Source organism: Lemur catta, chromosome 7, assembly GCF_020740605.2.
Source record: "Lemur catta isolate mLemCat1 chromosome 7, mLemCat1.pri, whole genome shotgun sequence".
Taxonomy (NCBI): Eukaryota; Metazoa; Chordata; class Mammalia; order Primates; family Lemuridae; genus Lemur; species Lemur catta.
Window position 1 is genome coordinate 60,221,441 of NC_059134.1, and position 15,283 is coordinate 60,236,723.

General features: G+C 36.3%; 1 protein-coding gene across 5 annotated transcripts in view; it reads right to left on the minus strand.

The window, feature by feature from the left end:
- The window catches only part of NUP98 (nucleoporin 98 and 96 precursor), a 117,807-nt gene that overhangs the window by 49,586 nt on the left and 52,938 nt on the right, over positions 1–15,283 (minus strand). For all 5 annotated transcript variants that reach the window (XM_045555583.1, XM_045555582.1, XM_045555585.1 and 2 more), the window contains 4 exons: positions 14,971–15,104; positions 11,411–11,598; positions 4,545–4,661; positions 2,226–2,524 (listed from right to left, as the gene is read on the minus strand). In XM_045555583.1, the coding sequence (XP_045411539.1) occupies positions 2,226–2,524; positions 4,545–4,661; positions 11,411–11,598; positions 14,971–15,104 (738 nt within the window). The remainder of the gene's footprint in view (positions 1–2,225; positions 2,525–4,544; positions 4,662–11,410; positions 11,599–14,970; positions 15,105–15,283) is intronic.

The following is a 15,283-nucleotide window of genomic DNA, read 5'->3' on the forward strand; positions in this document are numbered from 1 at the left end:
CAGGTAAACCAAAACCCAAGGTGGAAATAATTTGCCTTGGTTTGCAGTGCTATTTAGTGGTAGAAGTGCAGATAAACCCAAACCCAATATTTTGTTTTATAGCCTCCCATAAACTTCTTGCATCTCTCAAGTTTATATTCCCAAATAGAGAGCTAAAATAAAAAAGAAAAATTTGCATGAGAAAGTCCCATATAAAAATGGAAACTTAAAGGCCTGCACTTAGTGTTACTAAGAAAAGCATCAAATAGGTAGATTTTGGGGATACCTAAGTGATATTTGATGGCCCAAGGAAAAGAAATACTAAAGTGGAAAAGGGTCTCAGCATACCTCCATCCAAAAGTAAAGACAAAAAGTGAATAACAAGACAAAAAAACAAAAAAACAAAAAAAGAACTCAACAAATATAGTGGAACACATTGGTATGCTTATTCTAATCACTCCTTCTCCCATTTGTAATTAAATTATCAGGTTGACTTGCTCTCTGAGAGAAAAGTATTTAACTGACAACACATCAAACTCCAAGCTCCTACAATGCCCACTTTTATACTTGCTTTTTGACTGGCCAGGTTTAGAGGGCTATTAGAGTTCCCCTGGGAAGGGAGCTATAAACTGAGTGGAAGCAAACAAGGTCAGTGAGAAAACACAAATAATATAAAACTTATTGACTGAGTATTTTAAAAAAGGATGTAGTACCATAATAAACTCATGTAGATACACATGTACACATACACACAAATATAGATACGTTACTTTCAATTTTTAATGTGAAAGTGCAAAGTTTCTTTAGGGTATCAAGTGACCAACCAGAAGATATATATGAAGGCAACTAGATAACTAGATATAGAGTAATTTTACAAAGACTTCAAGAAGGACTGTAAAACCACCCAAATGGGCCTGGCGCACTGGCTCACACCTGTAATCCTGGTAATTTGGGTGGCAGAGGGAGGAGGATTGCTTAAGGCCAGGAGTTCAAGACCAGCATAAGCAACATTGAGAGACTTTGTCTCTACAAAAAACTTAAAAAATCAGCCAGGTGTTTTGGTGCATGCTTGTAATCCCAGCTACTCAGGAGGCTGAGGTGGGAGGATCATTTAAGCCCAGGAGTTTGAGGCTGCAGTGAACTATGATTGGGCCACCGTGCTCCAGCCTGGGTGACAGAGCAAGACCCTCTCTCTTAAAAGAAAAAAAAAAAAATCAAACAAAAACAAAATAAATCAAAACAAAAAAAGCAACCCAAATGTTCATTAATAAGTAGAATGGATAAACAAAATGTGGCATATTTCTGTAATGGAATACTACATAGCAATAAAAAGAACCAACTGTTAATATATACAATATGGGTAAAATCTCATAAAAATTATACTGAATCACAAACAGTATATATAGTATAATTCTATTTATATGAAGTTTAAGAATAGGCTAAAGTAATCTATGTGGCAGAAACCAGGAGTGTGGTTAACTTCTGGAAATGGGGACAAAAAGGGACTTTCCAGGGTGAAAGAAATGTTCCCTATCTTGATTGGAGGGTTGGCTACCTGAGTATAATATATATGTGTCAAAATCAATCAAAAGGAACACCTAAGATCTATGAACTTCATTACATATAAATTTTACCTTGGTGTAAAAAAAAAAAAAAAAAAAAAGTAATGACATTTACCAAAACTCAGTTGAGATGTTATGTCAACACAGAAAAAAAGCAAAAGATCGAGACACTCCAGTTTTGTAATTTATATTAACTTAATGGATTAGTCTTTGTTGTGGGAGGTGGGGGGGAAAGCACAAAACTGAGGTGATAACCACAGCAACAGCCACCATTTTGAAGGGCTATAAATGTCAGGCATTATGGTTCATATACCTAATTTAACACAAATCCCAATAACCTTATAAAGCAGGAAATAATTATTACTCTCATTTTAATTAACAAACTAGTAAGCAATTTATCTGAGTTTAAAAAGCTAGGGAAAGTATCATGATAATCTCTTTGGCTATAAAATTTGGGCTCTTTAAACTACACCAGGATAATTAAAGGCTCCATTTTACCTACTCCAAAGATTAAAAAACTATGTGAATAGTTTAAAACATAACTAAAAAGAGTTTAAATATTAACCTCTACAAAATACAATAAAAACATTTAGAAGTTCACATAGCTGACTTCCAATATGTTGAAAATCTGTGACTAACAAGTGACATCTCAAGAGATTAACCATGTATCAAACTGAATCTGACCTGCTGGATGTATATGGTAAGAATTATTTTCTATTTCCTCTCGGTCATCTTGCAGTGACTCATCATGGAAAGAGGTTTCTTCACTGCTTCCTTCCAGTCCATTTCGCAAAGCAGCACGCATGTTTAATGCAACAATGGTATCATCCACACTGTTGCTGCTGTTGTGTTTATTTCCCGCACTTTCTGGGGTTTGAGGAATGGGTTTGGCAATAGGATTAGTATAAAAACGTGACACAAGGGAATCATCATCTCCATCCTGATGATGATTCTCATCAACAGGTTTGCTCAGGAAACTAAATCTGAAAAGGAAGAAAAAAAAAAAACCAAATATTTTAGCCCTTTTTAGTAGTAATAACAATGATAAAAGTTAACCCTTACTGATCTTTTACTAAGTGCCTGGCACTGTTCTAGATAGTTCCATGTATTAAAAATTCACTTAATACTTACAGTAATCTTGTGAAATAGGTTGTAATTATTGTCTCTATTTTACAGAAAAGGAAACTGAGGCATAGAAAAATAACTTGCCCAAGGCCAGACGCGGTGGCTCATGTCTATAATCGTAGCACTCTGGGAGGCTGAGGCGGGAGGGTCATTTGAGTTCAGGAGTTCGAGACCAGCCTGAGCAAGAGTGAGACCCTGTCTCTACTAAAAATAGAAAGAAATTAGCTGAACAACTAAAACTACATAGAAAAAATTAGCCAGGCATGGTGGCGCATGCCTGTAGTCCCAGCTACTCGGGAGCCTGAGGCAGTAGGATTGCTTGAGCCCAGGAGTTTGAGGTTGCTGTGAGCTAGGCTGACACCATGGCACTCTAGCCCAGGCAACAGAGTGAGACTCTGTCTCAAAAAAAATAAAATAAAATAAAATAACTTGCCCAACATCAAAACACCGTTTAAGTACTGAAGTCAAGATTTTAACACAAAGCATGTAACTCTAGCTTCCATACCTTTAACTGCTACTTTCACAAAGGAATAGAACCAAGCATCTCAACTTTGTTTTTTTTAAAAAAAAGTATGCTCTACTATGTGGGATTATTGATATGTTTGGTGGTTAATAGCAAGATTTAAAAATGTAAAAAATTTTAGATTTTTAATATTACAATCACCAAGGTATTAGAGAATGCTTTGTTAATGAAAAAATCAAACCAGAATTTTTTCAAAACAGAAAAATACAGGAGTGTCAAGATGTATATACAAGGATTTGTTACTGATGCATCATTTTGAATAGAACAATACCAAATAATCTGGACGCCTACTAACAGAGCACTGGTTGAGTCATCTTACATTCATAATGACTATGCAATCATCACTAAAAAAGAGATAGGCTGGGCACAGTGGCTCTCGCCTATAATCCTAACACTTTGGGTTGCTGGGGTGAGAGGGTTGCTTGAGGCCAGGAGTCTTGCTCTGGACAATAGACCAAGACTCCATCTCTAAAAAAAAATTTTTTTTAATTAGCAGGGCATTGTGGGATGTGCCTGTAGTCTCAGCTACTTGGGAGGCTGAGGCACAGGGATCATGTCAGCCCAGGAGTTTGACGTTGCAGAGAGCTATGATGACACCACTGCATTTTAGCCTGGTCAATAGCGCAAAATCATGTCTCAAAAATAAATACATGATTTTCAATAGAAACTATGGAAACCAGAAGACAATGATTTAACATCCTTAAAGAGATGAAAGAAAAATATGCCAACCTAGAATTTTATACCAAGTAAAAATATACTCAAAAGTTAAGTGAAAATAAATATATTTTCAGAGAAAAAAAAAATACATGAAAGAGGCAGTATATTCATAGATATGGAAAGGCATTTATAATAAAAGAAAATAATCATGTTACAAAATATTCATGCATAATTTTTTACAATGTATCAGTATATCTATGAGTATGATTATAAACAAATTCCTAATGTTAAAAATGTATACCAAAATATTAACAATTAGTATATACACTTTTGCATCATCCTTTATATAATCTATAGCGACTTTTTTATTACAATGAGTATTTATTACTTTAATAATCATCACAGACAAAATATCCCTCATTTTAAAGGGTGTCAAATGCATGCTAGCCATGTCCAAAACAATATGTCATACATGGATACCAGAATAGTTCTGCAGAACTGAGTCAGAACTCCAATATTTTTAAGGTCAAAGAACTCAAGAAGGAAAATATGATTTAACTGCTAAGTGCTTATAAGCTGCAATATTTCTATGTAACATTCATCAAACTTTACAGATTTTCATAAAATTCTAACCTCAGAATCTCTTCAAAATAGTAGAGCTCTCCACTAAGAGCAACTAAAAATAGAATTCAGTTTACCTCTCTCCATTTTCTGGATATTCAGATGGTGAGGCTAGATCTTCTGAATCACGATTAACAGGAGAAAAGAGATTGCTATTATTAAGGTTCTTCAAAACCAACTTCTTAATGCTCTTTCTATAAAGACCAAAAGAAAAAAATAACTCAGGCATACAGTTATGTCACAGACATATCTTAAAAACTGAAGTCCAGAAGTACACTTCTGCTCAACTCTTGTATACCTAAAAATGACTTAAGAAGTTTCATTTATAAATTCTTCCTAGAAGTTTATAACCAGGACGTAAGGCCTGAAAAATATTACACTCTGGTGTTTGAAAAAATAAAGCTAAACACATTCAAATCAAAGTGGGAAATCTGGGCTGGGTGTGGTGGCTCACATTTGTAATCTCACCACTTTGGGAGGCTGAGGCAGGAGGACTGCTTGAGGCCAGGAGTTTTGAGACCAACCTAGGCAAAAGATGAGACCCTGTCTCTTAATTTAAAAAGCAAAACAAACAAACAAAAAACAAGAAATCCCCTTTAAAATCCTTCTCCTCTGAACCCCTTGGGCACTTTATGCAGATGCGTAGTTCACTCCACACTGTTTGTATTTGAATTATTTCTATGTAAGTCTTTCTCTTTAACTGCTTTCTGTCTCTTCTCATCTTAGTTTAAATAAATACTTTCTCTCTCTTTTTTTGGCAGCCAGGATTTATTAATATGATTGCTTCTTTTTCCATAGAATTCAGCATGCTATCTTGAAGAAAACAGGTGAATAGATAGTTGTTGACTAAATGAGAAAGATTTTACTAATTTTTACTTTAAAATTTTTTTTGGAGGCCGGGCGCGGTGGCTCACGCCTGTAATCCTAGCTCTGGGAGGCCGAGGCGGGTGGATCGCTCGAGGTCAGGAGTTCGAGACCAGCCTGAGCAAGAGTGAGACCCCGTCTCTACCAAAAATAGAAAGAAATTATCTGGCCAACTAAAAATATATATACAAAAAAATTAGCCGGGCATGGTGGCTCATGCCTGTAGTCCCAGCTACTCGGGAGGCTGAGGCAGTAGGATCGCTTAAGCCCAGGAGTCTGAGGTTGCTGTGAGCTAGGCTGATGCCACGGCACTCACTCTAGCCCGGGCAACAAAGTGAGACTCTGTCTCAAAAAAAAAAAAATAAATAAATAAATAAATAAATAAAATTTTTTTTGGAGACAAGAGTCTCTGTCGCCCTGGCTAGAATGCAGTGGAATCATCACAGCTCACTGCAACCTCAAACTCCTGGGTTCAAGTGATCTTCCTGCCTCAGCCTCCCAACTAGCTGGGACTACAAGCACATACCACCACACCCAGCTAATTTTTTTTATTTTTAGTAGAGATGTAGTCTCGCTCTTGTTCAGGCTGGTCTCAAATTCCAGAGCTCAAATGATCCTCCCGCCTTGGCCACCCAGAGTGCTAGGATTGTAGGTGTAAGCCTCCTCACTTAGCTGAGAAAGATTTTTTTTTAAAGATGACAAGAAAGGAAGTAAAAAACTCAGATATTAGGAAGAGGGGTGGGGATGGATATATTCACACCTAATGGGTGTGGTGTGCACTGTCTTGGGGATGGACACACTTGAAGCTCTGACTTGGGCGGGGCAAAGGCAACATATATGTACCCTAAACATCTGTACCCCTGTAATATGCTGAAATAAAAAATAAATAAAAATAAACTCAGATATCTAATGATGCAAATGATCACAAATACCTGAAAGTTCAGGATTCTGTACAGTACGATTACTTAAGGCAAGAACCTCTTACAGTACACAAGCTTCAAGCAGAAGAACCATGTAGAAGAGATCTTAATCAACCTCCACTTAAAAATTCACTGGCCCGGAGCAGTGGCTCATGCCTGTAATCCTAGCACTCTGGGAGGTCAAGGTGGGAGGATGGCTTGAGCTCAGGAGCTCATTGAATTGTATACTTAAAAATGGTTTTAAAATGGTAAATTTTATGTTATGTATGTTCTACCACAATAAAAATTAAAAAGCAAAAAATAACTTAGGTCAATCACAAGTTGATTCAGGAAGACATGTATACAGGCTGTTAAATATTAAAATGGATAAATTTAGGAAAATTGTAGGTGTTTTTTCTGTGATACTATAAGTTAAAGAAAAAAAGAAGCTAAAATACCCAAACAAAATCAGTATGTATACAGAAGTCCTAAATGATTAGCAGACTTAACCTAATTTAATAGCACCATATCCAACCACTACAGAGTACACATTCTTTTCAAGTACACAAAGAACATCCACACACTAACATTATGTTGGGCCATTAAAGCAAGTCTCAAATTTCAAAGACTTGAAATCACCCACTTTTGCATTAAATCTAGAAATTAATGAAAAGATAACTTAAAAAACAGAGCTAAACTAAAATGGAGACTTATATCTCTAAGTACATACATTTGAAAGAAGGAAAGCTGAAACCAAACAACTAAACTCCCATTTAGAAAAAGGAAAGAAAATTAATACCCAAAGGGGCCCGACAAAACTAGTAAAGATAAAATTAATATTAATGAAAGTAAAATATATAAACTAAAACATTAATGAAATAGGAAACAATCATAGAATAGAGAACATCAATAATGTCACTGATCAATTCTCTGAAATTACCAATAAAATTGGTAGATATCTGACCAATCTGATAGAGAAGACAAGGCACAATAAAAAAATCCCACGTCAGGAATGAAAAAGGAGACATCCTTACAGATTCTACTAACATAAAAAAAATAAAGGTATTTTTTAAGCAACTTTCCATCAATGTATTTAAAACTTTTAATTAGTTGAACAAATACTATAAAAATAGAACTTGCCAAAAATGACTCAAAATATAATAGAAAAGCTGAATAATTCTATAATTCTTAAGTTAAATCACTAATTTTTTAAAAAAATGCCTTCTTAGTAATACTACTTCAGACCCGAATATCCTTAATCAATACCAAACATTTGATGAAAAAAAATTACCATCTTACACAAAACCTTCCAGAAAATAGAAACAGGAAATACTCTCCAATTTGTTTATGAGGTCTATATAACCCTTATACCTAAACTGGGTAGGGACTTTGTAGGAAAGGAGCATCAGACCAATCTAACTCATGAACACAGAGAGCAAAAGTCCTGGACCAAATTTTACAGATTAAATCCTACAAGCAAGGAAGTTACCAAACACTATTGAGGCCTGTGGAAATATTTTGGCCGCCAACCTAAAAGAGCTTTTTGCTGGGCAATGATGGGACAATTTGAATATTACAGAAAAATAACTGGAAGGGACTAAAACACGGGCAGGGTAGAGGAGGGATTAAATATTTCACATGAAGAACATACCTACAACTAGAAAACAAGGCACTAAACATGAAACATAAAAATAGTGTCAAGCAAAACTGAAAATGAGTGGGATCAGAAATACTAAGTTAGGCCGGGTGTGGTGGCTCACGCCTGTAATCCTAGCACTCTGGGAGGCTGAGGCGGGTGGATCACTCGAAGTCAGGAGTTCGAGACTAGCCTGAGCAAGAGCGAGACCCCGTCTCTACTAAAATTAGAAAGAAGTTATACGGATATCTAAAAATATATACAGAAAAAAAAAAAATTAGCCGGGCATGGTGGCACATGCCTGTAGTCCCAGCTACTCGGGAGGCTGAGGCAGAAGGATTGCTTGAGCCCAGGAGTTTGAGGTTGCTGTGAGCTTGGCTGACACCACAGCACTCTAGCCAGGGTGACAGAGTGAGACTCTGTCTCAAAAAAAAAAAAAGAAATACTAAGTGAGACAAGTACAAAGAGCAACACAAGAAGCCAAAGAATAGGCAAGTCCAACAAAACCTAATTTGATAAATACATGATAGATTACCATTCAATTAAGTGATGTTTGAAAAAGAGCACTGGGAAATAAAATCATAAATATTTAAAAATATATATGCAAACCAGAAACATATCAAAATATCCCCTCTGTTTGACAAGTTGTCCTATCCATCTTCACCTTGCTAACTGCTACTTATTTATGAGGTTTCAGTTTAAACAACACATCTTCTGAGCTTTCCTTGATTATTCTATTAGTCTCTCCTCTAGGGGCAAGCTCTACTTTTCTTTGTCTCTTGTCATGATTAATGTTTTCCCATAGATTGGGAACTCAATCCAGAGGGACAAGTCTTTTTCATCGCGGCATTCTGAGTGTCCATCACACTTTGCGCTTAGAAGTCTGTCAACAAATGTTTGTTTGACAAACATTGTTGAAGGAATGAATAGAGGTATTAAAGAATATTTCCAAATTTTATGATTTAGAATAAAGAATATTACTGGCTTGCTCTGTAGTATATGTCCCCTGACCAGTATGAAAGACAAATGGAAAAAGACCTGGCACCAGCAAGGTTCTCATATACTTTACTATCTACCAAATTCACCTTTCAGAATAAACAGAGTACTGTTCCAGTGCTGGCCATATCGATAAAATTCATCAGGAATCCTTTACTATCTGTGACATAATATGGCATCAATTTAATGAGCCATAAAGTGGTGATCCAAGGCTTAAATTCAGGAAGAGAATAGAGGCACGTGCCATTTCCTTTGGATAGCTACGTACAGTTAATACTAAATTCTAGATGTTAACAACTCAATAATGAAAAGCTGCAGCAGAAAGTTGAAAGACTTTTGTAATTCCTATACACTCTTATTTCTTGAGCTTCACACTTAATCATTATTTTTAAGCCCCTTCTTCCCATAACTGCTTACAGGAGTATAGCTGGGAGATTATTACTATTTCGCTCCATTTATGCCTCCTAAGATCCGTTCATACGTTCAACATTTATATATCACTTACTATGTCACAGAAACTGTTCTGGGTGTTTTTTTTTTTTTTTTTTTTTTGAGACAGAGTCTCACTTTGTTGCGCGGGCTAGAGTGAGTGCCGTGGCGTCAGCCTAGCTCACAACAACCTCAAACTCCTGGGCTCAAGTGATCCTACTGCCTCAGCCTCCCGAGTAGCTGGGACTACAGGCATGCGCCACCATGCCCGGCTAATTTTTTTTCTATATATATTTTTAGTTGTCCAGATAATTTTTATTTTTATTTTTAGTAGAGACGGGGGTCTCGCTCAGGCTGGTCTCGAACTCCTGACCTCGAGCGATCCACCCGCCTCGGCTTCCCAGAGGGCTAGGATTACAGGCGTGAGCCACCACGCCCGGCCTGTTCTGGGTATTTTAAATGACAGAAAAAAATAAAACTCCCTACCTATAAAGAGCTTGTCTTCTAGAGGGAGAAAACAAAAATAAAAAGATATAAATTATATATTAGGAGATGAAAAATGCTGGGATAAAAAGGGAAAAAAGGAGTTAAGAAGGTGGAGAGTGCTAATAAAAGAAAGGACAGGGTTGGGCATGGTGTCTCACACCTGTAATCCTAGCACTCTGGGAGACCCAGGTGGGAGGATCGCTTGTGCTCAGGAGCTTAAGGTTCTAGTGAGCTATGATGATGCCACTGTTCTCTAGCCCAGGCAATAGAGTGAGACCCTGTCTCAAAACAAAAGAAAAAAAAGAAAAGAAATAAAACAAAGGAACTGAGTCCAGGGCATTTCAATTTAAAGAGCTTGGGAAGAAGAAGAACTAGCAAAGACAACTGAAAAGAAGCAATCAGTGAGGCATGAAGAAAACTCGGAAATTATAGAGTCCTAGAAGCCAATTAAGAAAGTGAATCAAGGAGGAGGGAAGAGATCAACTATGTAAAATATTTCTGATACTTTAGGACTGTTGACAGCAACACCACAGAAGTGAAACCAAGGAGGTCATGTGGTATCAATTAGCAAAATGCACGTCCCCACCCTAATCCTTTCTATTTGTATAGCATGCTTACAAATCCTAAGAAGACTGTGAAATTGCCCTGAGAGCTACTGACCTGATGGTTGAACTGGTATATCCAAGCCCCCTTCACATACTCTGTGCAAAACAGTGTGCAAAATGCTAGGACAGACATGAAGAATACATAGTCTCTGCCTTCAAAATAATTTACTGATATTCTAAGAAATATGTAAAACTGGACCTTCCCTCTTTTGTGAAGAAGCAGTATGCCATTTTTTTAAGGAAAGAAAGGAGCTGCAATGTTTTCAACTTATTAACACTCAAAAAGAACTGAGAATGATGAATTCCCATTTGTTCTCCAAATCTTAAAAAAAACCCCAAAACCTTTTTTCTAATTAGAAAAGTATATGTTGTTTAAAAAAGCCTGTGGTTGTGCATATGTCTATGTCTGTCTGTCTAGCTACATACCTAGAAAAATAAACAACCCAGAAATGAAATGCCCTGATATTTCCTCTTCTGATGTTAAATGATGTTAACAGTTTGGTTGGTATATGATTTTCTTCAGGTTTTTTTCTGAAATGCATATATCAACATTCCATGGCATATCTGCTCTAAAGTCTCACTTAAGTATAATTTTCTTTATGTTTACCAACAATTCTTCCACATACTTCCTTGTATTTTTTTCTGTGTAATTATTTTATTATTGGTTCTATATGTAATTTTTATGTGGTAATGTAAAAAAAAAGAAATATTCTTTTTAATCTGTTTAACCATTTTGAGTTGTTAAAAAAGGGACTAATTTCTATAAAAAAAAACCACATGCCTATGTAAACTAGAACTATATTCATCAAAATGTATTTATTATTTATTTATACAAAATATATATGTTAACTATGGTTATCCCTGAAATGATTACCTAGATCCTTTTTATTCTTCTCTGTGATGTTCCCTACTTTTCAAATTAAAAAAAAAGAAACCAAAGTGCATTACATTTGTAATACATTTAAATAAACAATTATATATATATGTTTATCAATATTTTGTATTTATGTTTACAAAAATAAACTCACTTGGGCATGAACGCTCCATTGGCTAGGGATGGTTCATCATCATCCAGCCCATCAAAGAGATGTGACTTGGCTGTGCCTGTTGTTTGTAATGCCTTTGGCCGGACTCTAGTGGCAGGGCGGGGTGTCAGTTTATAATGGGTAGGTGTAGTAAGAGCCTTCTGGGCTGCTGGATTTGTTGGTTTCAATCTCTGAAAAACAAAAGCAAAGCATCAGGGACAGTTCTAGTTTAACTGAAATGTATGGCACTGGCCTTAAAAATCAGAACACCAGAATTCAAACCTCATTTCTGCTATTCACCCTCTAGATACTTCTTGAATTCGCAGCTCCCATAAAACAAAGATGTTAACACCCAACTTTGTACAGGATGAGTATCCCTTATCCAAAAATGCTTGGGAACAGATGTGTTTCAGATTTTGGACTTTCAGACTTTGAAATATATGCAATTATACTCACCAGTTAGCATTCCAAATGCAACAATCCAAAATGCCTCAAATGGGCACTTCCTTTGAGCTCAAGATTTTGGATTTTGGAGCATTCTGGATTTCAGATTTGGGATGCTCAACAATGTATTTCTCTATAATTGATTTTTACTCATCTTTCTGCCCCCATTTCAAGCGATTTGTTTGACATCGTTTAAAATGCAACTGAGATACTGAATTTGAAAAGTGTTCCGTAAATTAAAATGTACTAACACAAGACATTATTAATATACTTTGCCCATTATCTTCATTCTATCAAAGAGAATGTAGCTTGCAACAGTTTTGCTTTCCAAAACAATGAAAACAATGTTAACAAAAAATGTTAAGAAAAAAATGATACCACAAAAATCCTAAGACATAGACATTACTTTTCAATTAAATAAAAAATCTCATGTTTTAAGAAAAACAGGCTCAGTGATGAATTAACATTCAATTTCTATGCAATCCAAATACCTCTGAAAAAAAGGCAGATATTAATTTATATTTATCCATCTTTCAATAAACATTAACAATTACCATGAGTCAAACACTATGTACTAGGAATAAAAGTAAAGTTACTTTTCCTGATTTTTAAGGAAACTACAACTGGAGACACAACTAAATTAAGATTTCAGGTTGGTATAGATGGCACCTCTACTATGTTTCTAAAGCATCTTCAGCATGTTCCATATTTTGTTCCTGAATAGTATATATGAAATTATATAATCACTTCAAATAACAATGTCCAGCATATCTAGCCTGTCACAATATATTCTCCTTTTCTCAGTGCACAGACTGTTCACACTTCAGTAACAATGAATCATTGTTCTTCCCAGATTTGTGATTTTTCCCAATTCTATGCCCTTTCTTGGTATGCTTGATCTAGACTTGCCAATTTCTACATATACATCCAAAAAAATTAAATGTTACCTCCTCTGAAAATAAAGCAATAACAAATTCACCCAAGCATCTATGCCCTTCCCTGTTATATTTTTAATTTTTAATTAAGATAAAACTCACATAACATAGAATTCACCATTTTAACATATATAATTCAGTGGTTTTTAGTATACTTGCAAGGTTGTACAACCCACCACCATCTAACTTCAGAATACTTCCATCACTTCAAAAAAGAAACCCTATACCTCCCCAGGTCCTTCCCTCATCCGTTTGCAACCATGAATCTGCTTTCTTTTTCCATGGATTTGCCTATTCTGGGCATGTTATATAAACAGAATCACGTGGCTGGCTTCTTTTACTTGGCATGTTTTCAAAGTTCATCCAGGTGTAGCATGTATCGGTACTTCATTCCTTTTTATGGCTGAACGATATTCCATCACATAGACATACATCATTTTGTTTATCCATTCATCAGTCGATGGGCACTTCTCTCTATTATTGCATATATTATATTGACCTCGAGTAATTTAAATGCTTACAGGTCTGATCTTCCTCACTGGATAAGAAGCTGTTAGAGAGTAAGTTCTTGTTTATTTTCATTTTGTATCCTCAGAACTAAACACAGTGCCTAGCACGTGTTTAGGAACCTAAAATTAGGCTGCATGAATAACATGTACTTTTCCTCTAATTACAACTTATATTTACACAGCACTTTAAAAAGTACTTTCATATTCATATTTTGCTTCTTTTATATGGGTTACAAGATTAACTTAAGAATCAGCTACTGGGCCACTGCACCTGTTGTACCAGTTACTCAAGAGGCTGAGGTGGGAGGATGGCTTGAGCCCAGGAATTCAACCCAACCAGGGGAACACAGCAAGACCTCGTCTGTTTTTTTTTTTTCTTTTAAATAAAGTCTTCAGAAAAAAAAAAAAAAAAACAAGCTGGGCTCTGTGGCTCATGCCTATAATCCCAGCACTTTGGGAGGCCCAGGTGGAAGAATTGCTTGAGTCCAGGAGTTCAGGATCAGCCTAGGCAATATAATGAAACTCCAGAAAAAAAAAAAAAAAAAATTAGCTGAGCATAGTGGTGGCTAGTCCAGCTACTCAGGAGATGGAGGCAGGAAGATTTCTTGACCTATGATTGCACCAGTGCACTCCAGTCTGGGCAACGGAGTGAGACTGTCTGAAAAAACAAAACAACAACAACAAAAAAAAAAAAACAAGAAAAACAGCTGAGGGATAAATGATTGAATAATAATTTCTGTATACTGAATGACCAAATATGGGCCAGGTATAGATTATCTCATTTAATCCTCAAAACTGAACAGCGTTACTATTCACATTTTATGGCTGAAGAAACAGATTCAGAGAGGCAAAGTGACTTTCCAAATGTCTCACAGACTCTGACTGTAAGTGGTGAAATAAGGATCAAACAGACCAAACAGCATATTTTTAACACCATACCACAGTGAACAAAAGATCATTTCTTTGCCACTAGAGTTATAAGAGATTAAGACAAGCTATGTAGAAATCAGGAAGTACAATTTTGACTTTACCACTTAAGAACATTATGATTTCTCTGGGAGACTGAGGCGGATGGGTGTTTGAGCTCAGGATTTCGAGACCAGCCTGAGCAAGAGCGAGACCCTCTCTCTACTAAAAAAATAGAAAGAAATTAGCTGAACAACTAAAAATATATAGAAAAAATTAGCCGGGCATGGTGGTACATGCCTATAATCCCAGCTACTTGCGACGCTGAGGCAGGAGGATTGCTTGAGGCCAGGAGTTTGAGGTTGCTGTGAGCTAGGCTGACGTCACGGCACTCTAACCCAGGCAACAGAGTGAGACTCTGTCTCAAAAAAAAAAAAAAAGAACATTATGATTTGAGGAAAGTCAGCCTCCCTGAGCCTTAGTTTGCTTAACTATAAAATGAGAACCATATATCAGCCTTAGTTCTGGGCTGCGGAAAACCCTCAGCCTGCCCTGACCTTCAGTCTAGTTCTCATTTCACTCTCTGCCATGCTGTCTTCCAGATAGAGCAAAAATAATGTACCCCAGCCTACTGAAATAATGTCTTAAAAAAATTAATTAGACCTAGCTTTGCTTAATCCCTTAACCTATACAGGCAAGAAGTTACAACCTGCATGTTTAGTTTCTTTTTCTCTGAGAAGATATTTTACAGAAGCATTCTTAAATTTACCTCTTCTTTCTTCTTAGGGTCTGACATTGGATTCCGGAAGAGAGGTGAGTCTCCAAAAGGTGAGTATGTTAGACTATTGATGTGCTGTTGCAGAACAGCCTGCTGGGCAGCAGAAGCATTTGGATCTGTCAGAGCTTTAAAAAGAGAAAGAAAAAAACCAAAAAAAACTCAGTCTAAGGACCCAATGTATTTCTAGCAGAGAACTACGCACTGTTTTTAGAGAAGTGGTCTTTAAAATGTTTAGACTCACTGAATGGCATCATTAGAGGGTGGGGTGGGACAGTGGAGCTAACAATGAAGAAAATCAAGAATC